At 46.3% G+C, this 24,288-nt stretch overlaps 2 protein-coding genes across 5 annotated transcripts in view; one reads left to right on the top strand and one right to left on the bottom strand.

The window, feature by feature from the left end:
* Positions 1–3,285, bottom strand: part of Dhx32 (DEAH-box helicase 32 (putative)) — a 57,962-nt gene extending 54,677 nt beyond the window's left edge. The window contains exon 1 of the mRNA XM_052711871.1: positions 3,154–3,285. The gene's annotated coding sequence lies outside the window, so the exon portion shown is untranslated. The remainder of the gene's footprint in view (positions 1–3,153) is intronic.
* Positions 3,286–3,378: 93 nt separating this feature from the next.
* Positions 3,379–24,288, top strand: part of Fank1 (fibronectin type III and ankyrin repeat domains 1) — a 113,176-nt gene continuing 92,266 nt past the window's right edge. For 2 of the 4 annotated variants that reach the window (XM_052711873.1, XM_052711872.1), the window contains exon 1: positions 3,380–3,512. In XM_052711873.1, coding sequence (XP_052567833.1) covers positions 3,500–3,512 — 13 coding nt within the window. In that variant the 5' untranslated portion in view covers positions 3,380–3,499. Of the gene's footprint in view, positions 3,513–24,288 lie in introns of all 4 variants that reach the window. The other 2 variants (XM_052711874.1, XM_052711876.1) reach the window with 2 other exon arrangements.

Here is a 24,288-nt window from a genome sequence, read left to right as displayed (position 1 = left end):
AGGAACTATGGAAGCAGCATGCTGTGGGTTTACAGAAAAGAAAAACCAAAGTTTTATCAGAGGTTCAAGATCCAAAAACAAAAGAGAGAAAACTATTAGAAGAAAATGTAGTTTTGGAGCTAAGAGCTCCACTGTAGAGTCCCTCCATCGGGAGAGAAGTTCATTTAGTGGGCATGAGCCTCCTCCTGGAAGATGTGCTGGCAAGCAGGAAACAGCCCGATCCCGGAGCACCATTACACCACGGATGAGGAGAAGAGCAGCGTGGCAAGCATTCAGCGGGGTCCGATAGTTTGAGTGTGGTTTGTAACAGGTTTGGGGACAACCCGAAAGCAGACATGGAAATCAGGTTGTAGTCTACCTGTGACCGGGCTCCTTTATGAATTCAGAAAGTAGCAGAGAGGAAAAAAGACCCAAACCATGCTAACAAAAATAAAGACAAAAATTCTTCAAAGCAAAAAAGAAAACCTTCTCCCAGTTATGATAGTAGGGGAAGGAGACAGAACCTACATACTCAAGTGATGTAATTTTGGCTGCCCTATTTGTGCTAAATCAAGTTAACCTCAACTGAGTTGTCTTTACTTTTCATTCTGAGAGTGGCCAACAGATCTAAGAAAAAGAAAGGGCTGCACTTTTTTACGTCTTCCTGGCTACCTTGTTATCCCATGCTAAGGCTGCTTTGGTTTGCTACCTTGAGTTACACATCAGCTAAGTAGTGACGTCTCCCGCTCTGTGCACAAAGAAACTTGAAAATTTAAAAACAAAGTACCCCATGCCCCCCATGGAGTGCCTTTTGTTTTCCTATGACCACCAATAATACACTGAACATGGTAGCCAAAGTTAATAGACATAATAGCAGGGAAAAAAAAACCCCAAAGTTACAATAAAAACTTTATCATTCATTTCCAAGTCCTAACCCATTAACAGTTTCTGGCCAGGAGCATCTTCTCTGATGATAAAACTCCCTACAGGGAAGTTCTTCTCATCCCCTGAGCAAGTGTACTGTGCTAGGTGCTAGAGGGGAAATGGCAGATACTGTCCCTCTCCGATGTCATTTCCTAGCCAGTTGTTTCTTTCACAGGTATGACATCCTTAAATTTTGCTTTCACAGTTAGCTGCCTTTATGGATTGAGTGAGACTTCCTCAATGCCCACTTCAAGGATTCGGTCTCTTCCAAACCACTATAAGGTATGCCATCAATTCCTATTTATTTCCACCATTCTTAAAATCCACATGCAATCACTACATTTAGTCTTTATTACCTTAGCATAGAGATCTGTCATTTTTCTTAAAAAAAAAATAATAATAAAGAGCCCTCCCCCCAGTATCTAGCCTACTGTTTGGGACAGTTTATCTTTTTTGTGTGTATGTCAGTAATGGCAGGCTTGTCTGTGACATTTGCTATTGCATTACTGACAGGCATAACCCTGTCTTGGATGAGAAAGCTCTCATTCTGATTTTGTCCATGTGAACCAGAGTTTGGGAAATACTGTGTACAGAAGCACCCAGAATCTTACCCTGGCTCCTCCTTCTCTAAGTTGCAGGGACATTATGGGAAATATCTCACGATACATTTACTTCCAACCTGAATTTCTCAGTTTGGTACTTTAACTTAGGAAGTATGAGTTCTGCATAAATCACACTGCTTGTCAACACCCACACATAAGCCTCCTTGCTTTGACAATCACCCTCATAGAACCAGAGAGAGGAGCCTAATTTGGTAGACTATAATAAATGTCTGTTTCCATCGCAGAATAGATGCTTCTCGGGTTCAACGAAGCTTTGAATGTTTCCCTTAGTGGAAAGTAATTCTCCCCTGTGTCCTTGACACCCACAGAGTAGAAATCTCTCCTCTGGCAAAGATGAGTAATCACTTATATGACCCCAATACGGCTGGGCCTTCCATTTTCCTCTAGTACTGTCTATGGCAGCAGTGGGAATTGATGGAGGGGCTTTAATCTCCAGACCTGAATGTTAAATCAATTCTACAATTTCCCCCTGCTACTCTGCACTTTCTCATTCCCATCCTTATCTCTTCTCCATTTTTCTTCCTTCCTTCTGGCCTCTTTTTTTTTTTCCCCCCCTCCTTAACCAGTGACACTCTCTGGGGTGGTTTGAAAATTTTACAGCATACAGGCTAAAACTCCCTCGTGATTTTCACACCTTTCTTCAAGCAAAACCTGGATCAGCATCTTTGAAACCAGTGTCCTACACAGTTTGGTTGATTCAATGACTCCTCCCCGCCCCCCAAACAGGAGTATTGTAACACATCACACACACACACACACACACACACACACACACACACACACACACACACACACACACACACACACGCCCAAACTAAACCAGTCAGCAAGATCCCACCTCCTGAAATGTGATAGGTGATAGTAGGGATGACTGAGCAAGACTGGGGGAGGAAATGCCCAGGGTTTCAGGAGACAGGCTTGGCCTACTACTGAGGTAGGAGCTGTTTTCACTCTCAAACAGTCCCACCCTCACCTAGGCCAATGCGGTCGGACACCCCACTCTGGAACATGCTGTGCAAAGGGCGAGTCCTTCAGGCAGAGTAGAGGGCACCCAAACCCAGGAGTCTCAGGGTCATCCTGGCCTTGACCTGGGGCAATGTCCTGGTGCAGGGGAACCCATCCTGGAAGGGGGCTGCCACGCAAAGGCCCGATTCTCTGCCCCACCTCCCCAAGCAGGAGGACGTCCTCCAGGGTGTTATCAAGGGGCCGTGACCTGGGGTAACATCCTGGTGCCATGGACCCTCACCCTGGGGAGAGGGTACAGCTGTGCAAAGGCCAGGTCCTCCAGCCGGAGCAAGGTCTCTCCTGACTCTCACCCGGGCGTCTCGGGGGTCATCCAGACCCTGGACCTGGGCCGACGCCAGGTGCAGGGGAAGCCCGGACTCTAGTTGGGGTTACTGCGGTGCAATGGCTGGGTCCTCCAGCTGGAGCAGGGTCTATTCTGACTCTCACTCGCGCGTCTCGGGGGGGTCCGGTCCCAGACCCTCCCGGGTCCAGGGGAGCTCAGCCTAGAGCTGCAATCCTCCCTCCGGAGCTGAGGCGCCCTCACCCTCAGCTGTGCCGTGTCGGGCGGGGCTGCAACAGGTGCGCGGCCTCCCAGCTCCCCCGCCGCCTGCCCTGCCGTTACCTGCAGCGGCGGCCACCGAGGCCGAACGGAGCCAGTGGGAGCTTCCCGAGCTCGGCCGACGCACGCGTGGTCCCGACAGAAGCTGACGGCGGCTTCCCGAGCTCGGGGCGCGGCTCCGCCTGAGCAGCCGAGGTCCCCAGCCCCGACCCCCTACGCCGCTCCCGCCCGTGCGCGGCTCCGCGTTTCCACGTCACTTTTTGGTCCCTCCCTCTCGCCGTCTGCCGGGCCCCGCCCGGCCCCGTCCGCGGTTGTCAGGACAACCCGAGCGACGCCCGTCACGGAGAACAGGCGTTAGGAGGGCGGCGCCGCCAGGGCTCGGCCCGAGGGGCCCGGGGAGCAGCTGACCATGGAGCCCTACAGTAAGCGGAGGGCTGGGGCCTGGGGTGCAGGCAGATAGGCCAAGCCCGCCGGGCCAGGTCTCGAACCCAGGGCCATACGATCCGCAGATTCCACAGCGCACTGCTGAAGCCCTCAGGAGTAGTGGGTTCATTAATGGTAAATGGTGCTTTCTGAGTCTTAATGAACCTGCAAGGAGCCTGGGCCTAATATTTATGCGATCTTGCCTCCCCTCGACCTTATTCCAAAAGTCTGGGGTATATATAACTCATGTGCGTCCTCCCAGCATAAGATACATAACAAACTTTCATCATTTTTTTTTTAAAGTTTCCTCGTTCTTCGTTGCTTGTCAGTGTGCTTGTGCATGTATGTGTTCGTGCACATGTATGCAGGTGCCATATAGGTGCACGCTTAAGTGGGTGGTGTCATTTCTTTTTGTTGTTTTTGTTTTTCGAGACAGAGTTTCTCTGTGTAGTTTGGAGCCTGTCCTGGAACTTGCTCTGTAGATTAGGCTAACTCCGAACTCACAGAGATCCACTTGCCTCTGCCTCCCTGTGCTGGGATTAAAGGCATGCCGCCACCGCTGCCGCCGCCGCCACCACCACCACCACCACCCAGCTCAGGTGTCATTTCTTAAATGCCACCCACCTTGGTTTTTTAATTAAATTTTATTTTAATGTGTGCAGATGTTTTGCCTACATGTATGTCTGTGCACCACTTGCGTGCCTTGTGCCTGTAGAGGCCAGAAGAGGGAACCAGATCTCCTTGAACTGAAGTTACAGCCTGCTGTGAGCAGCCATGTGGATACTGGGAATCAGACATGGGTCCCCTTGAAGAGCAGTAGGTGTTCATGATAGCTGAGCTATCTCTTCAGGCTCTCACCTTAGTTTTTGACACAGGGTGTCTCACTGGTCTAGAGCTCTTGTCAACTAGGCTAGGTAAACTGGCTAGTAGAACCTCAGAGGGCTGGAATTACAATCACACCACCACACTTGACTTTTTATATAGGTTCTGGCTCTCATACTTTCTGCAAGCATTGTATGCATGGAGTCATTTCCCCAGCCCTGGGTTGTTGTTGTTTTTTTTTTTTTTTTTTTTTTTTTTTTTAATATTCCAAGTCTTATTTGTCTCATGCAGCCCAGGTTGACCTTGAATTCCTGGCAGGCTTCTGACCCTCCTGAACTGGTGGCAATCTTCATGCCTCAGCATTCTGAAAGTGCTGGGGTTACAACTTTCTTTTTTTCTTTTCGTTTTGTTTCATTTGAAACAGGGTCTTGCTATATCTCTCGGGCTAGCTTGGGACTCACTGTGTAGACCAGTCTGGCTTCAAATTCACAGGTCCACCTGCCTCTGTTTATGGAGTGCTAGGATCAAAGGTGTGGGCTACCAAGAGGGACTACGGTGTTGTGTTTGATAGGGTGTGCTGTTTACAGTTGCTAGAACTGATAAGTGCTGGAACTCACCTGACTGTTGGTTGTTGTTTTTTTTGTTTTCCAACCTTTCCAGGGACTTTGTCCTAGGTGCTCCTTTCCTCCTCCCCACCCAAACTGTTTTATTGCCTCCTTTGTTCTTACAACAAGCACACTGTTTGACAGGAGACTTGAAAGGACTTAAACCTTTACAGGGTTCTGTGCAATACTAAAATAAATCAAGACTTTTTTTTGCATAATTTCAAAAATAAAATCCTAGGGGTAAATTCTGGCATTTAAAAAAAATCATTTCTTAATAACAAGAAAAATTTAGAGACTTTCTCCCCTTTCTTTTAACTTACTTGCTGAACAGAAAGCCTACGAGTTGGGAGTTACAATTGCTTTGGATTGGTAGGGTTTTTATCCAATATCTATCATTTGTTTTTAAAACACACTGGATTGTACATTTTATCAAACCTTCTGGAAAAATAATGAACATACAGCAATGCTAGGACTTTTAGTCTCATAAACTGATGTCAGGCTGTGTGTGATCTTTCCAGAGAGAAATGATCCAATTGATGTGTGTGTGTGTGTGTGTGTGTGTGTGTGTGTGTGTGTGTGTGTGTGTGTCTGTGTGTCTGTGTGGATGGGGGTGGGAGGGGGTCTCATGTATCCCCAGGCTGGTCTCATTTGCACTACGTAACCTTGAACTTGTGATCCTTCAGAATGTTGTGGTTATAGGCCTTGGCCATCCACCCCCACGGGTGCTATGATAGAATATCGATTTGGTGGTTTATAGAAAAGCCCTCTACCAACTTAGCTACACCTTTAGCTGTGAACTCTCTTCTAAAGACAGCAGCTTTATTTCTGTAAGTTTGTGTTACTGTTGAAAGGCATACACTGCAGACTACAAAATCTTCAATGCTCTATGCTTTTATCTGTTCTCTTTCCTGGTTCCTACTGTGTTGCAGCCCTGTGTGGGAATTAAACACAGAGTACAGTGTCTGTTTGGGTCATCTCAAGGGTTGCATCATCCCAAAGACTCATTTAGGAACTACTGCAACCTCCCAAGGTCTGAAACTGGGTAAGGAGAGATAGACAGAGGCTTCCAAGAGAAAGGATGAAGTAGTTGGCTTGCACAATAATCTAGTTAATTATGAGAGGTGGTTCCCATGCGATTTCCCTAGTACATAGGCCCTAAACTCGGGGAAGAAAGGTCCAGGAGCAGAGCAAAAAAATTAAGATATAGTCAACAAGAAGAGACAAAGTTGCCTGGGCAGGGAGAAAACAGATGAACCTGAAAATCTCAATGAGAACAAGCCCAGGAAGGCTTTGAAAGATGAATAAGAAGTTTTATTACATCTGGGGCTGGAGTGGTATCCTGGCAGTTAAAATGCTTGCCTTGCAAGACTGAAGACCTGAATTCCACTCCCCAGAACCCACATAAATGCTGGGTGGGCATGGCAGCTGGCCTGTAATCTCAGCCTGAGAAGTCCCCACAGCAATGTGACTAGCTGTTTGGGCAAGCTCTGGGTTTGATTGAGAACCCCTGACTCAATGAATAAGGGAGAAAAAAAAAACAAACCCCAAAATTTCCAACATCAAACTTGGACATCCAGGCACATGCATGCATCCACACATACAAATATGCACACTCACATAGACACATGAAAGAGTACTTTTAAAATCTGAGACAGGGTCTCACTATGTAGTCCTGGCTGGCCTGGAAGTCAATATGTAGACCAGGCTGGCCTTGAACTCACAAAGATCTACCTGCTTCTGCATTCCAAGTGCTGTGACCAAAGACGTGCCGCCACAACTAACTAATATAAGTTATTACCTCCATGACTTAATGTTTGTTCCCCATCCCATTAAAGTAGAAAATACACACCAAGTTACTTATGCAATATAACTATGAGATTTATCTCCTTTCACAATACTAAAATGTATCTGTATTCATTTTAAATAATTCAGAAATCACCACCTTAGGAAATCTTTCACAATCTAATAAATGCTATTTTGAGTAAGTGTGAACCATAGTCAGTTAATATTTAAAAGGCCTAGTCTAATCTCTGGTCAATATTTGTATCCAACCAGATCTCATCCAAGACAGGAAATAGTTGATTCTTTCAGAGGTAACAGAAGCATGAGGGATATGATACTAACCAGTGCTAACTATAAATAATTTCAATCATACCATTAATGGAATTACAGCAACATTGAGTTGTTAGGCCAGGATTACGGAGAGCGTTTGAAGTCTGTGGATACACTATTCCTTCTGATACTGAGGGGTCACAATAACACCAGAGTAGTTTTATGTAGCACTAGTGAATTGATTAAGAGGGAGGATCCTTCTTAATTACTGTAAAGAATTAGTTGTATGTCTAAGGGCAGCGCTAAGGAACTGCTAGGAATAACCTGCCAGTCCATTCGTTCTGTTTCCACACTCTTAGCTTCCTATTACTTTTAGTAATGATCCCTGTTAGCTGAGTCATTAAAAGCCAATAAACACAAACCTCTCAGACCCCACAGCTGGCTTAAACTCTGGCACTAAGCAAGGGATGGTGGGGCCTTCCGCTGTGCTACAGAATAGTAGCAAGGCAATGAGCCAAGAAATGATTCCCCAGGGAAAGGGCAAATGAAATCAGCTCATGACCTTGGGTTGCTCAGGGTGGCTTGGAGTCTTGGCTTGCACATTTACCTCTAATTATTTTCTTTGTAAACTAACTTTACTATTAGGCAGATAACCTGCATATAAGATCACACAGGGAATGTGTGTCTTCTTTTTCTTTAAAAGTAATTTAAACTGAGCATTGTGGTATACACTTTTGATCCCAGCACTGGGTAGGGATGGGGCGGCACTGAGGCAGATGGATGTCTGTGAGTTCTAGGCCAGGCAAGGCTAGATAATGAGACCCTGTCCCAAAACAAAGGACAGCAAAACCCATTTAATTCCAACAGTACCATTCTTTCCCTAATATCTAATACCAGGAGTGGATTTGGGTATCTTTGGCACCTTTAGAATAAACAGACAAACCTGAAGAAACCCACAACTTGAATATAACCTGTGCATAATTATCAGATGCAAAAACTGAATTTGTTTATCAAATGAAGCAAGATAGGCCCCTCCCTCCTGCTTCCACTCTCTACAAACCCTGGGTCAGTTACAAATACTGAGTCTGATAAGTGTCAGGTGGATGACACAAGGCTGTGTGTGTGTGAAAAATTTGCATAATTCTATCTACATATATAATTTCTTTTCCTGTACATATACAGCACATCCTGAAGTAGGCCAGGCTACAAAAGCCAGGAGTGTGCCATAGGCCTGTGATCCTAACACTCAGGTGGTGGAGGCAGAAGGATCAGATGCTCAGGGTCATTTGGGTGACATGGTGAGTTCAAGGCCAGCCAAGGATAGAAGAGACCCTGTCTCAAAAACACAAAAAACAAACTCCAAACAGAGGTGTAAAGGCCGAGTTTACTAAGGGGCTGGGGCATCATCCACTAGGGGAGTGCCTCCTCCCTCCAAACCTGTTTGTCCACTTGTCTCTGCCATCTTCCTACTCACTCCAGCAGGAAGTTGGAGTCATCTTAGATTCTTGTTCCTGCACCAACCCTCACACATGCCCTTGTCACCAGCCTTCAAGATGTACCCAGGATGTGCCCCCCTTCCTCCCCTCCCACTGCCATCAGTACTGCGAATAACCTTGATTGTATGGTCCACTGATTTCTGCCGTGCCTCTCTTTCCCCACAAAGCCCTCTAAAGTTCTTATTATGGACTAGGTGCCTCTCACACATCACATTTGGATCTGAGCTCTATTATGTTTATTCAGTTCTTCCCAACACATTAGATACCCTCTGAGCCATCAAGAGCATCACCCCTCCCTCCCACTCCCTCCTGCTCCCCTGCTCCAGTGAGAAAGAGCCTTCATATCCTTCTAGTCTTTGCTTGAGTATCCCCCCTTCATCCACTCCTTCACCGACTTCCTGATGTAGAGGTGCCCCCTCCCTAATGCTATTCCTATCTCCGAACAATAATCACAATTGTTTTGTTAATTAAATAAATCTACTTCTCCTACCATGTTGAATAGGCTAAAGAAGGCAAGATCCTGTCTGCGTTCTTTATCACTCTGTCCCAGGGGCCTTAAACAAACATTTGTGGAATGGATGATATTGCCTAGTTTTATTTCCCCCAGGGCAATGCATTTACAAAAGAGGGCTGTTTTCTTCTCCAGCAGGAGGGGCTGTGCTGCTGATAAACTTCAAGGCCCTCTTGGGCAAAGTTCATTTAAGTCAGGTGCTTAGAAATGTCAGGTTAGTTACAAATACCTCAGGAATTCCACCTTCCTTCCTAACCTAAATGGATGTTTTGAGAGTCTCATTTTATCTGGTATGATCAAGGAAATAAGTCATCTTCTCAGGATCAAGGGAGCTCCAGGTCAGAAGACCTTACAAAAGGCTCGCATTAGCACGGAGTCCAATCATCCATCCTCTGGGAGGCCAATGGGAATTTAAAAGTCATTCTTACTTGAGTACAGGAATCGTTTAACAAATCTGTGGTGATTTTTTTTCTTAAGTAATGTTAGTCCCTAAAGAATAGCAATTATTTCAATTAGGTTACAATTCAAACCTTATTAAGAAGTAAATGCTTATATAAATCAAATTTAAAATTTTTAAAAAGCAATTTTAAATTTGAAAACACGTTTAAACAGTACTGTTTTAAAATCCCCACCAGAATACTGAAAATCAAGACAGTCCTGACCTGTGATGCCCACTCAGCCACAGAAAGGCTCCGTGGTTGAAGCCGTGTCCCCAGGAACTTGGGTGCACCCAGCTTGTCCCCAGACAGCGTCTGCTTCCTGCTAATTTAGTTGTCCTTGGCCTTACTGTGCCAGGGAAACACTGTTACAACTTGTCTCCTTCGAAGCAGCCAACCAGATTCAAGGAGGGGCCCCATGCTTTCCAGCTGCTTCCAAGCAAGCCCTGTATGACTCAGTAAATTCAGGTGAAAGAACTCACTCAGTAAACAAGGCCCAGCTGAGGTAAGGTGTTTGCTTGGCTGAGAAGTCAGGAGTTCTGGGATCCTGCGGGCCCTCTTGTGGACTTTTCTCTAGGAGCTAAAAGGCAAGCCATTATCAAAATTCAGGCGCCCATTCTTTTATCTGTGCTCCTGACCTCTTACAGTTCGTCCAGAGCCCTCACCCTTCTCATCTTCCTGTCTTCTCTCCATCCATCCACCTGTTCGTCCTTTACAACCTTTCCTGGGGCTGCAGAGATGGCTCTCACACAGGACCCGGTTCAGTACCAAGCACATGGTGGGTCACAGCTGCCTGCTAAGTCTAATTCCAGGGGATCCAACAGCGCCTTCTTCTGGCCTTTACAGGCTCTGCACACACGTGCAAGCAAAACATACACACAAAATAAAAAGAAATAAATATTAACAACAACAACCATGCTCTTGGGTATTATGAGTTTACATAAGTGGGGAACCCCCAGCGGGCCGGGCCAGAGCATCCCATGAGTGCAGGGAAACATGGTGGGCAGGTGCAGCGGTGTGGGGAAAGTCATTCACACCCAGGCGCTGCATCCACGTAGAGAGTTTATTATAATAGAGAGATGAAGAGAAAGATAGTAAAGAAGGAGACAAGGAAGAAAGAGAAAGCGGAGGTGTGCACGCCTCCTGGGAATGGGGAGGGAGAGGGGGGAGAGGGAGGAGAGGGAGGAGAGGGAGGAGAGGGAGGAGAGGGAGGAGAGGGAGGAGAGGGTGGAGAGGGAGGAGAGGGAGGAGAGGGGGAGGGAGAGAGGAGAGGAAGGGGAGGCGTTTTCCTTAAAATGAGGCTTTTATGTCAGGACACAGGGCGGCCCCAAGGGGCGGGGCTTCAAGGGGCGGGTCGGGTCAGAATATTAACACTGGGCACCACTATTTCTCAGAAACTTGGTACAGCAGCTTAGCCTCGCTTAACCTCTGACCCAGAGTTGATCTGTCTCCTTGGTACTGAGTCTGCAAGTTTTGTTTTTTTCTCTGTCATGCTGTGATTGGTCTGTTTCTTCATGAGAAACTTTCTTGAAACAGGGTCCCATGGATGTCTGCCTGGCCTTGAAGTCTGTATGTAGCTGAGGTTGATCTTGAACTTCTGATCCTCCTGTCTCCACTTCTCCAGTTCTAGGATTACAGGTCTCTGCCACCATGTCCAGTTTATGGGTTTATGCAAGCACTCTACTAACTGAACTGAAAGTCACATTAGTGTGACTAAATGAAAGTTATGGGGTGGGGGAGATCAATCACAGGATCATAGTCTCAAAAATGACTGTATAAGCTGGCCAATGTAGCCCAGATGTAGAATGCTTGCTTTGCATAGAGGACACCCGTATTCCATCCCTTGAACTTAAAATGGCTGACAATAAGATGAAGTGAGCTTATAGGGGACCAGCAAGACGGCTTAGCAGGTAAAAGTGCTTCCTGCCAGACAACCCACGTTCAGTCTCTGGAACCCGTGTGTAGAAGGACAGAACCTACTCTCCAAAGTTGTCCTCCTGCCTCTGTGTATATGCTGAGACATGTATGCAACACCACTCACTCCACAAATAATGTGAATGTAAAAAACTTCTTTCAATGCCCTTACAGACTGCTGATGAAGCTCAAGGGTAGAACACTTGATTACATGGCCAGAACTGTGAAAGTCAGACAAAACAACGACGTGACCTTACAGACACGGTCAGTGAGACCGTGTTGCGTATTTGTGATTACACAAATTCTCTGGTGAACAAAATCAACCCATGTTGGAAAGAATGCTGCTTTCTGAGTGGATTGTTCCTCTCTAGAAATCAGTGTTTATTTTTATTTATTTGTTTGTTTGTTTGTTTTGTTTTTCAAGGCAGGGTTTCTCTTTGTAGCCCTGGCTATCCTGGAACTCACCCTGTAGATCAGGCTGGCCTCAAACTCAGAGATCTGCCTGCCTCTGCCTCCCGAGTGCTGGGATTAAAGGTGTGCAGCACCACCGCCCTGCTAAATGTTTATTTTTAATAGAAATATGTGTATACAATAGAACATACAAATCCTGCCGGGTGGTGGTGGCGCACACCTTTAATCCCAGAACTCAGGAGGCAGAGGCAGGCAGATTTCTGTGAGTTCGAGGCCAGCCTGGGCTACAGAGTGAGATCTAGGAAAGGCGCCAAAACTACATAGGGAAACCGTCTCAAAAAACAAACAACAACAAAAAAAGACTATACAAATCCTACAAACACTGTTTAGTTAAATTGAAAATTTATCACATCCATATGTGTTGATTAGTTTTTTGTCAACTTAATACAAGTTAGAACCATCTGGGAAGAGGGAACATTACTTGAGGAATTTCCTCTATGAGATTGGCCTGTGGGCAAAGTCCGGAGGGCATGCTTTTGATTAATGACCCAGCCCACTGTGGGTAGTGCCATCTGGGGCAGGTGGTCCTGGATGGCATAAGAAAGCAGGCTGAGCAAGGCTGGAAGCAGTCTCCTCCGTGGCCTCTGCTTCAGTGCCTGCCTCCAGGTTCCTGCCTCCAGGTTCCTGCCTCCAGGTTCCTGCCTCCAGGTTCCTGCCCTCCCTCCCTTCAGTGTGACAGCTGGACTGTGATGTGGAAGTGTAAACAAAAGAAACTCTTTTCTCCCCCCAGGTGCTTTCGGTCACACTGTTTATCACAGCAACAGAAAGCTAACGGATACACCATGTGATCACCAGCCTACAGATGTTAGCACAACTGCACCTTTAGGGTCTCTGTCCCATGCTTGTCACTGTGGTCCATAGGTGCCATAGCTGGGTAGGACTATTGATTGCCTCCCTCCTTTGGAAGCTTGCATGGTGCCTTCTGGTACCATGAGAGCTAGTCCTCACTGAGGACGTTTCAAGTCAGTTCCAGCTCAGGGGCCTCTGGGCCCAGTGTCTGAAGTGCATGATGTCTTCAGCAGTAGGGACTTACTTTCCACCTCGGGGTGGGGATGGGCTGGATTATCAACCAAGAGAAATAGCAGTAGCCTGTACTGTCATGGGAGTCTCTTGGACAACGGAGACCAACAACTCAAGAGGGCTTCTGATGTCTGGTATTAGAATTTTTGTTAGGTAATCTTTGGCTCTTGGAGGGAGCAGTGTTGGTCCAGATGTGAAAATTACATTTAAACTATACATTTATACATAGACATATGTGTATTATAGTATTTTTTAGGTAGATAGTTAATAGCATGGTTTCTGATGACTTTCTCAGACACCCTTACTGTTATTTTACCCTCCTCCATCCTTGTCCTTATTCTGTATTTACCTCCCTCCTCCCACATAAAGAGCCCCCTTTCCCATTCCCGTATGCTGTTATTCCCCTCTCTATTGCTCCCCTACCCCCCACCACAACAATGGTCCTCTTTTACTTTCCTGATTTCTGTAGTTACTACAAGCTCACATCTGATGATTTGGAGCTAGGAGCCTCCAATGACAGAACATGCCACATTTGTCCTTTTAGGTTTGGGATACCTCGCTCAGTATGACCTGTTCTAGTTCCATCCATATACCTGCAAATTTCATGATTTCATTTTACAGCTGGATAGTGTTCCATAGTGTACATGTACCACATTTTCGTTATTCATTCATTGGCTGAAGGACATTTTGGTTGTTTCCATTTCCGAGCTATTGAGAATAGAGCAGCAGTGAACGTGGCTGAGCAAGTATCCGTGAGTAAGATGTTGAGTCCTTTGGGCATATGCCAAGGAGTGGTATCACTGGGTCATTTGGTAGATTTACTTTTAGCTTTTTGAGAACTCTCCACACTGATTTCTGGAGTGCCTGGACCAGTTTGCAATCCCACCAACAGTGAATGAAGGTTCCCTTTTCCCTACACATGTGCATTTCACTTGGAACATGCCCAGGAGTAGAGCGCCCTGCCAAGTGGCACAGTTTGCCCAGGTCCACGCACCTCTGGTAGCGACCACGTGTGCAGCAAGGCCCTGTACCAGAGGGCCTGGGAGCCCAGCTGTTCTCCATGCTTGCTGACGTTTGCTGACGTTTGCTCCGCCCTTTCTCCTCTCAAAGCAGATGTGTCTCATTATACTTTCCACATTAACTAATGCTATGAAGTTTGTAAATGTATTTTTATTAGGCTACTTCAATGTATTTACATGAAGTGCCCATTCCAGTCTTTCACCCATACTTTCTTTTTGGGTAGCTGTCCCCCAGAACTCATTCGAGGTGACTGTTTGCAGGGTCAACTGCTAGTTTATGGAAATTGGTTATGTAGCACTGGAATCCTGTATGATCTAGAATGGTTTTTTGGTGTGGAGTGTGCCTCTTACATGTTGGTGAGTATGCCCCTGTTGTGCACTAGCCCTAGCCATGACCTGTGGCTTTTGCCTTGAGAGACCCTGCCTGCTAGCTTGGTTCCACCTGCCCTGCACTCTCCATCTGTCACTATTTTTCCTCTTTGATTTCTTTTTCCTCTTTTTAGATCTTGTCTCACTTTTGGGATAAGTGCTACAGTTACGAGGTTCAGAAACAAAATATTATGGAGCATTTAGTGAAAAGTCATTTGGTAATGTTCCTACTCCATTCCTATCCATTACTTTCTAACCTGATACACCTTAATAATAGTAGGAATAGAAGCAGATGGTTTATGTTGCATTTCTTTCCCTGGCCTATGCCTGGCTCTTTTCAGTTGAACATTACATTTTGGAGAGCTTTCTTTTTAGTTCATAATGAGTTTTCTCATTGTTGGTAGAATGATGGTATTCTATTACAGCAGTTTATCTTAATTTATTCAACCAGTCCACAACTGATGGAGACTCACTTCTAGTTATTTGCTACTGAGCCAAAGATAACCACAGCCTAAGGCCCTGAATCTGTATGTATGTCAGCCTGGAGCTGAAGGAGGCTTTGTGGTTAAGGATGGGCAGAGGGAGAGCGTGCGCTGTCTTATCCAGGTGGGCCTCATCTAATCAACCACGTGTCCTTATTAGAGGGGAGCAGAAGGCCAGGCCTAGCCAGAGCAGTCATCAAGAATGAAAGCAGAGGTTGGCGTGCTGTAAGGACCTGAATCAGGGCGTCTGGGACACACCAAAGAGGTACAGAAGAGGGCCTGCAGGAGGAGCTAACCTTCAGCTTGAACCCTTTAAGATGCAGTTTGGATTTGTGACCTTCAGAACTGTAAGCCAAAGTGTCTCTGTTGTTGTTGTAAGCAACTGTTTGTGGTTACAGTGGCAGTGGGAGACCAGTGTGGTCATTTTACTTAAAACACTAAAAGTGGCAGCCTTTTGAGTCTGACATTGTGTGTTTGTGCAACAGCTGTATCTAAGGGGAAAGAGTAAGTATTGAGTGGTTAAGTTTTGTATTTAAGTTCTTCTGTTTTCAAACCTTGTTTTTAGATTTAGTGTATAAAAATTTTGCCTGCATGTATATCTTTTTGTGCACCACATGTGTGGACGGTGCCCACAGAGGTCAGAAGAGTGCACCAGATCTCCTGGAACTGGAGTTAGAGTTGTGAATCACCATGTGGGTGCTGCGAATTGAACCTGGGTCCTCACCAGATTCTCTAAACCACTGAGCCATCTCTCCAGCCCCCAAATTGTTGTTCTTAAATCAGCATTCTGTCCTGTAAGCCATCTGGGGGATTAACTCGGAAGAAGAAGGTTACTCTGTTCTGTTCTGGAAACTCCGTCTAGGATGGAGTAGAGCCATTGCCTTGGGTCCTTATGGGGCCCCAGATGGCAACAGCAGGGCATGCTGGGTGGAGCAAACTGTTTACCCACAACTAGGGAATGGCAGAGGAAGAGGGAGGGTCTGGGGTCCACAGTTTCCTCACAGGCACACTTCCAGCGACCCAAGACTCCCCCACAGGCTTCACCTCAACTGCATCCCCTTGCTGGGGACCAAGCCTTCAACACGCGGGCCTTAGGAGGGCACGGGCGTCCAAACTCTAGCAATGGTTCACAGGGGTTACAAACGTCATTCTCAGCAGCGACAAGTGTGAGCTCACCTTTCCCCACAGCCAGTTGAACACAGTGGGTTATTTGGATTTTTGCCATTTTGATGGTGAAAAAAAACTTAAGTTATTATTAAGTTCCCCCTCTGTAACTTGTTTGGACTTTCTTTGAGCATTAGGGGTGGATCCTCCTTTCTGCTTTTGTTCACGGCATTTATCTTTGTTTCCCTCCAACACCTCACACTGCAGCATCTCTTTATGATGAGAGGAGACACTGTCCCCAAAGGCATCTGTTAGTGGACAAGAAATGGGTTCTCAAACATATTCTGTTGAGTTCTGTTGATGGAAATGGTTCCTTTGTTTTGGGCCCAAACGCCACATCAGTCAGAGACTGAAGACATGGGTGCCGCCGTCAGTGTCCTGGTCATTGTGGGTGTTGACTTACACGGATGCTAAGACATACTCACCAATCGCACTGCGTCCTACTCTCCCTTCATCCCCTCCGCACCCCCCCACCCCTACACACAACCATGGGGAGCTTTCTCATGCAGGTCAGGGGAACCTAGGCTTTTGGATGCCAATGGTGAAAATTATTTACACACAAGAAAAAACCTGTTTGCTCTGCCACTTTAAAGGATTAACACCTATGTCACAACCTATGTTTCCAGTGGAAAAGGAACAATGAATCCAGACTGTCACTCTCCCTCCCTTAGTCTGGGGACCAGTATTGCTATTGCCAACTCATTAACATAACCTCTTCTGCTCTTTTTTTTTTTTTTTTTTGTTTTTTCGAGACAGGGTTTCTCTGTGTCGTTTTGGTGCCTGTCCTGGATCTCACTCTGTAGACCAGGCTGGCCTCGAACTCACAGAGATCCGCCTGCCTCTGCCTCCCGAGTGCTGGGATTAAAGGTGTGCGCCACCACCACCCGGCCTCTTCTGCTCTTTTTAAAGATGGGTCTCACTATGTTGGTGTTGAGATTAAAGGCATGTGCCACCAAAATGGGCACTGCTTATTTATTTATTTAATTTTTATATTAACTGTCTCCATAATATAACCTGAGATCATTGGCAACTTGAACTTCTTGCCTTTTGTAGTCCAGCTGTTGGAAATTTAATTGATGTGGTGAAGACATTAATGAGACAAACATCTGGTTACCACTTGTGCTCTTGGTTGAGATGTTTCATCTATTTAACATGCTGCTGACTTCAGTATGAACCAGTACTAGCCAGCTATTTGGACCCCTGTCTCTTAGAGTTTTTATTGCTATGAAGAGATACCATGACCACTGCAACTCTTATAAAGGAAACATTTAATGGGGTGGCTCACTTACAGTTTCAGGGGTTCAGTCCACTATCATCATGATAGGGAACATGGCGGTGTGCAGGAAGACATGGTACTGGAGTAGTAGCTGAGAGTCCTACATCTTGAAGGCAACAGGAAGTCCACTGAGACACTAGGCTGTATCCTGAGCATAGGAAACATCAAAGCCCGCCCCCACAGTGACACACTTCCTCCAACAAGGCCATATCCACTCCAACAAAGCCATACCTCCTAGTAGTGCCACTCCCTATGAGATTATGGGGGCCAATTACATTCAAACTACCATACCCTCAAAAGCTTCTAAGAGCTTTAAGTGAAATGGCACATGTCTGTAATCACAGACCTTGGGAGGCCAGCTATCTACCTACAACTCTGTCCCCTCAAATCCCTAAGGTCCAGAAACCACAAAATGTAATGAATTGTGTCTCTTGGGAATACAAAACAGTGACCCATTATTTGTTTGATTCTTGGAAAGGGAAGAGGACACACATAGATCCAAATAGTTGGTGCTGACTGACAGTCGATTCTAGAGCTGTGCCAATGACTTGCTACTCTTTCATGATTACGAACTTCTGTTTCAAGGGTTGCTTGTTCTGTCTGACACCTACACTCAGTCCTCTAGTGGCTTGTCAGGAGCTGGGCATGTCCTAAAGACTTGGTGTCCTGGGAGCTTTCCTTCCAGGTCCCCATCAGAGCCATTTGATTCCAGATAGTGTCAGCGTGAGTCAGGCTGGCTTGCCACAGCTCTTTTCTGCTAAATGGGTCTCTTTTGATGGCGCTCTGCCCCTACTACCTTCAGCTGGCATCTGCTTACTTTGAGTTAATTTTAGATAAAAACAGACTAGTCATTGCACTGCAGTGATGCCAACCACACAGTTGGTAAGTCACGGAAGGGCACGTCAGCTCCTGCTTTGCTCAAACTGGTGGGTAAGAGGAGAGACCTACATTGTGGCATCCCTGTGGATGAACCGAGCTGCACGGTGCATGGTGCCTGCCATTGGGCGTGGCCTGTGATGACTGTTCATGCTCCAGCAAATCACTTAGTAGAAACAAGATCCAGAAGAGGCCGGGCAGTGGTGGCGCACGCCTTTAATCCCAGCACTCGGGAGGCAAAGGCAGGCGGATCTCAGTGAGTTTGAGGCCAGCCTGGGTTACAGAGCGAGATCCAGGACAGGCTCCAAAGCTACAGAGAAACCCTGTCTCGAAAAACCAAAAAAAAAAAAAAAAAAAAAAAAAAAAGATCCAGAAGAGGACAAATAGGATGTAGATCTGAGCCAGGCAGCTGAACGCCAGGAAGCCTGGATAGCACAAGTGTGTGGGGGTGGTATGGGAAAGACCTGTTCTCTTTCCCAGGGCGGTGGCTATGTGACAGCACAGGAGCATGTCGGTGATACGGGGCAGTGGGCTGTCCTCTTTCCCAGGGCGGTGGCTATCATGGACATCACTCTATCACTATCACTGACTGTAGCCTTAGAACCATTGCTTCTCAACTCCTTAATACCCATGACACTGTAGAACAAGGATATAACTCCTTCCCCGCCCACTGTGTGGAGGGCGTGGTTTCCAGCATCATTCAGAGCAGCCACATTTACCTTATAGATTTGTGTTATTTTTTCCTTCGTTTACCAAAGGTCCCTGTCAGCATCCTTTTCTGCTTCCCTTTATTCTTTCTGGTTTCAGTCATCTTGGGTTGTCATCTCTGTGCCTGACCCCCACTGGATTGTAAACCCCACCAGGCCAGAACCAGGTGTGCTACCGTGCTCACAGGCAGATGAGTCACAGGCACTCAGGTTATCAGCTGATTTAGGAAACAGGAGGAGGCAGGGCAGAAAACTGGATAGAGAGTACCACATAACACTGGGAAGGAGCGATTGACCAAAGCAGGGGTTCTCTGCTCCCTTTATTTTTCTCGTTCTCTCAGGGCCTGATTCATGCCGGGCAAAGGTCTATACTACTGAGCTATGTCCCAGCCCCCAAACTAGTGTTTCTTAACTGTATTTATCAGTATTAAAGTTTAAAAACTAAGTTCTCCATAGCAAGAAAAATTAAATGTGAAAAAGATTTTTCATCTGAAAAGCCTCGAGGGATTTTCGCCATTCTCCCTGCCCTTCCTAGCCTTGGGAAGCAGTCATTCTCCCTGCTATGGCCCCAGTGGAGAAGCAGTGAGCTAGAGGCGAGTGCCCTTTTCCTCCCTAAAGGGAGGTCTGTGAGCTCAGGGCTGGCTTCCAGAGATGGGTGCTGGCAGTGAGCTGTGTGATTATACCAAGGAGGAGACAATAGTTGTAAAGCCTGGGAAAGGCGGGGTAGCCGGGTAGATCTGGTTCCCCCACACCGGAGGTCAGCAGGATGTGTGCTAACCGGGCATGGCTTTAACCCCCATGTCTGGCTAACAGTCCTGTTTCCTGAAGAGTGTCCCAGGGCTGACCGGGCTGCTGCTCCACAGGACTCCTGGAGAAGCAAGAAATCAACTCATGAATGGGTGTGACTTAGCCTTTGTTACATGATAGTTTTCTAAACATTGAGAAGGTGATGGCTGTCATACAAATGTAAAATGATATTCAGCTTATTAATGAACTAACTAGGAAGGTGTTCTTAACCCTCCAAAGGGAAATCCAGAGAACAGGCACATCTGTGAATCAGAATGTGGAGATAAACTTGAGAATAATGCAGGCAAAGAAGGCCCTAAGTGGAGCCAGCTGATGTCTGTGCTTAGATCCCTTCACACGTGTGGCCAGTGGTCCTAAACTCTAACATGTGGAGCACACGAGAGACATGATTGGAAGTCAGACAAGTGTGAGCCGAAAGACGCAGAGTGGTCCATGGTGAAGGGATGTATAGGTCTACCCTGTAATTTGTAATCCATGGGCATTTCTAGATCATTCTGTATGTTAACGTGTGGTGATTGCTACACACTCTATTGTTCCTTTAGTCACAGTCTGTTTCATTACCCTAGTTCACTCATCCAGGGGATAGGAAAAGCGAAAGGGAATTCTCCAACAGGACTTCACCTATGGAGAGCAGCCCCTGACCATGTCCCAGAAGGAGGAAGTCAGTTTACAAAGAGAACACTTGTCATGGCCCAGGGACATAGCCTTCTGTGAGAGCCTGGGTCAAGCTCTTTTGATTGCTTATGTATATTGGTGTAAAGATACGTTGTAAAGCATATGTTATTACTGACAGTCCCAAAGTGGAAGTCACCCAACTGCCCACTCACAAATCACAGACAAAATGTGATCTGTACAGTGGAGTATCATGCAGCCTTGAAAAGGAAGACAATCCTGATACATGCTGTAAAGTGGATGAACCTTTATTTTTTTATACATACATACATATATACATACACATATATGTTTTGAGACAGGGTCTCTCTATATAACCTTGGCTGCCTAGAAACTTGCTCTATAGACCAGACTGACCTCAAACTCAGAGATCTGCCTGCCTCTGCCTCCCAAGCACTAGGATGGATTAACCTTTAAAGATGCAAAGTGAAGTAAGCCAATCATGAAAGTACAAACACTCTGTGATAATGGGGGATGAGATGTGCCCCCTCCAAATGCGTCTCCCCCATATGATGTGTCATTGAATCTTGCATGGAAGAAACTTGAGAAATGTTGAGACAATCTTAGCTTCCCACCACCTCTTCCCTGTGAGAGGTTCCCCTCCTACAAGGATATGGAGCAGGTCCTGCTGTCCCTGGCTTACACCTTGAATACCACATTGTGCATTACACTGCATGAACCTCTTTGTCCTATCATGTTTTCTATAGCTTTCCACTCCTCATTAAGCCTAGTATGAAAACACTGCTTCCACAACCCCAGAACTCAGAAGGCTGAGGAAGGGGCATCAGGATTCAAATCCAGCCTCATTTATATAGTGAGTGAAAGGCCACCCTGAGCTAAGTAAGACCCTGTTTCAACAGCAGAAACCTAGCTTTATTGACACAGGCCTTCATTACATATAAAGACTGGTGTGTGAAACTTTCATCAAATACATTTGCATAGTCCCCTGGTTTTTCTGCCCATTGTCTGGAGTCTGGTCTTTTGGAAGGGGAAGGGGAAGACGACATTTTTCTTGACCATGTATATGATTCTACATAGGAGATGAGGTACCAAGGCTGGTGTGGGAGCTGCAGCCCAGAGCAGCCACCAGCTGTGGGAGATGCTCCCTTCCTCCTTAGGGACCTGCACCTAGTTGTAACACCAAACCCTTCGACTTGCCACAGAGAAGAATTTCAGAGCAAGACTGAGTGAGGCCATGCTGGTTTATTACATAGACACAAGAGTTAGGACAAAATTGAAATAGAAGTGGAGGCATTTAGAGGCCATCAGGAAACAAACAGCACATACCAAAGACATGGGGATGGGCTTCTCAAGAGATTTGCACCTGCGTGTCTTTGCAATGGCAGCATACATGACCTGGTGGCTTTTAAGGTCACGTTGTCCAAAGCAGGTGATTTACAGTAAGTTTAAAGATTAAGCAGAGTTTAGTTTTATTTCTTCACAACATTGTCTACAATGAAGACTAGAGTTTAAAAATTAAAGTTCACAAAATGTCATTAAATATGAACTGGTGGGCGGTGGTGGTGCACGCCTTTAATCCCAGCACTTGGGAGGCAGAGATAGGCGGATCTTTGTGAGTTCGAGGCCAGCCTGGGCTACAGAGTGAGTTCCAGGAAAGGCACCAAAGCTGCACAGAGAAACCCTGTCTTGAAAAAAACAAAAAAAAAGAACTGGTTTACTTTTTGTTGTTTTGAGACAGAGTCCTTGGGTGGCCTAGAACTCACTATGTAGACCAAGCTGGCCTCAAACTCAAAGAACTAAAGGTGTGGCCACAATGCTGGATAGTTTTCTTGTTCTTAAAGAATTTTCTTTTAAAAATGAAGCTAGGGGATGGGCGGTAGTGGCGCACACCTTTAATCACAGCACTTGGGAGGCAGAGACAGGCAGATCTCTGTTAGTTGGAGGCCAGCCTGGTCTATAGAGAAAGTTTCAGAACAGCTAGGACTACACAGAGAAACCCTGTCTCAAAAAACAAAAACACAAAGAAACTAGGGTCTGAGGAGATGGCTCAGTGGATCTATTTGATTCCCACCACCTACACGGTAGCCCAAAATTGGCTGTAAGGTAACCCAAAATTGGCTGTAACTCCAGTTCCAGGGGATCTGATACCCTCTCTGGCTTCCATGGGTACTAGGCATGTGTGTGGTACATAGATATTTATGCAGACAACACACCCATGCATATAAAAATAGAATGAAACTAAGGTGGTTTTCTCAGGTGCATTGTTTGGGCTTGTGGATGAGAGAGAGGCAAATGGGCTGAAGCTCAAGGTTGGACGCTGGCTCAGACATGGTCTGCTCTTACATCTTAGTCAAGAAGTCTCTAGGAAAGCAAGCTCCATCTCTGTAGGCAATTTGATTTTATCTGTTGTGTTAAAGTTTCTGGATTTTGGCCAGATACCCCAAAGGACGACTTTTCCCTTTCTGTGTCCCCATGTTTTCCCCATCTTTCTGTCTAGTCTCGGTCACACTAAAGTAGTTAGTAGGTCCTGGCATCCAGGAAATACCGGTGAGCTCAGATACAAGCAAAAGAGTTTCATTTGGTTGTCGAGAACTGCACACCAGGAAATGCAGGCTTAGGCCAGGTGAACCTGCATTTCAGTGAGGCTTGTGAGACACATGCGGCAGCTTGCTGCTGCTTGAGGGGAAATGAGCAAGATGCTGGAGTGTGGAGTTAGAAATGGGTGTGCATCAAAGGTGAACGCTAAGTCCATCAGCGTGTCCAGGTCAAGAGGAAAAGCTGGTTTGTCTGGCATTTTCCAAATCTTCCAGGGTGTTGCTAGATTCTGGAAATGTCCCTCTGGTAACAGTTCCCTACATGGTATATGTGTAATAAACTTCCTATTGTCATCGAATCTCTCAGGCTCAGAAAAGGATTCTTGGTCCCCTTTTTGGACATTCTGTAGCCAGTTAGACTTTTAAAGTGTGTGTGTGTGTGTGTGTGTGTGTGTGTGTGTGTATGTGTGTGTATGCATGCATGCATGCATGCATGCATGCATGCAGGGAGGCCAGAGGAGGACATCCAGTGTCCTGACTGATGTTTTACCTTATTTCCTTAAGGGAGGGCTTCTCAGTGAACCTGGCGCTTATGCTGGCAACCAGGAAGCCCCAGTCTTGCTCCTGTCTCCTCCCCTGACCACAGCACACACACACCTGCCATGCCTGGCTTCTCGCAGAGGTGTTGGGGATGTGAATTCAGGCCCTTAAGAGAGTGCAACAAGTGCTTTTACCCGTAGCTCCCATCTTGACTGTTAATAGCATAGAGTTTTAGTTGGGGATGACAAAGTTGTAGAGAGAGATGGTGGCCGTGCTTGATTTGATGGCAGCTCAGTTAATCTTCAGTACCAATGGTAAAATGTAAGGAAATTCTTTGTGCATGCATGTATAATATGTGTGTGGGTATGTTTGTGTGTGTGAATGGGCAGCAGGTGCCAGTGTGTGTGGCCATCAGAGGACTACTTGGTGCTAGTCTTTACCCTCCCCACTTGTTGGAGGCAGGCTCTCTCGTTTGCCACTGAAATGCCAGGTGAGCCTGTTCCTTGAGCTTCCAGGGATGCTCCGAGAGCAGGTCTCCTCCCATCTTGTCCCAGGAGTGTTGGCTGTCATGTGAGTTCTGGGAATTTGAACTCTGGTTCTCACCGTTTGAACTGTAAACACTTTACCTGAGCCATCTTCTCACCCCTCCTGGTAAACATTCTCATGTCAGTTAAACCCTTAGCCTCACAAAGCACTGGCCAGTCCTTAAAACATTCTTGCACAGAAAGCATGTCTAGCTCTTGGGAAACTGAGGCTTGGAAGCACCACAGGTGATTAGGACATGGGTCTTCACAGTGTCTGGTCCTCACTATATCCTGTTCCTCCCTACACGGTTAGAAGAGATGCCGGGGTAGAATCTGAGAAAAAGAAAAGTACAGGGTTTTGATAGAGACCACTGAAGAGGCCTGGAATTGTGAGTCTGCTTCTATGAGGAAAGGTGAAGGGATGAGACCAGGAAGGAGTTTCCAGGCTTGGGGTGAAACGGAGATCTTGAGAATTAAAATTGAAATCCCAGTCTGTGGAAGAAGACTACAAGTTGC

This window comes from Peromyscus californicus, unplaced genomic scaffold, assembly GCF_007827085.1.
Source record: "Peromyscus californicus insignis strain IS unplaced genomic scaffold, ASM782708v3 Scaffold_4__1_contigs__length_199733344, whole genome shotgun sequence".
Taxonomy (NCBI): Eukaryota; Metazoa; Chordata; class Mammalia; order Rodentia; family Cricetidae; genus Peromyscus; species Peromyscus californicus.
Note: the sequence above shows the minus strand (reverse complement) of the source record. Positions and strands in the feature narration are given on the sequence as shown.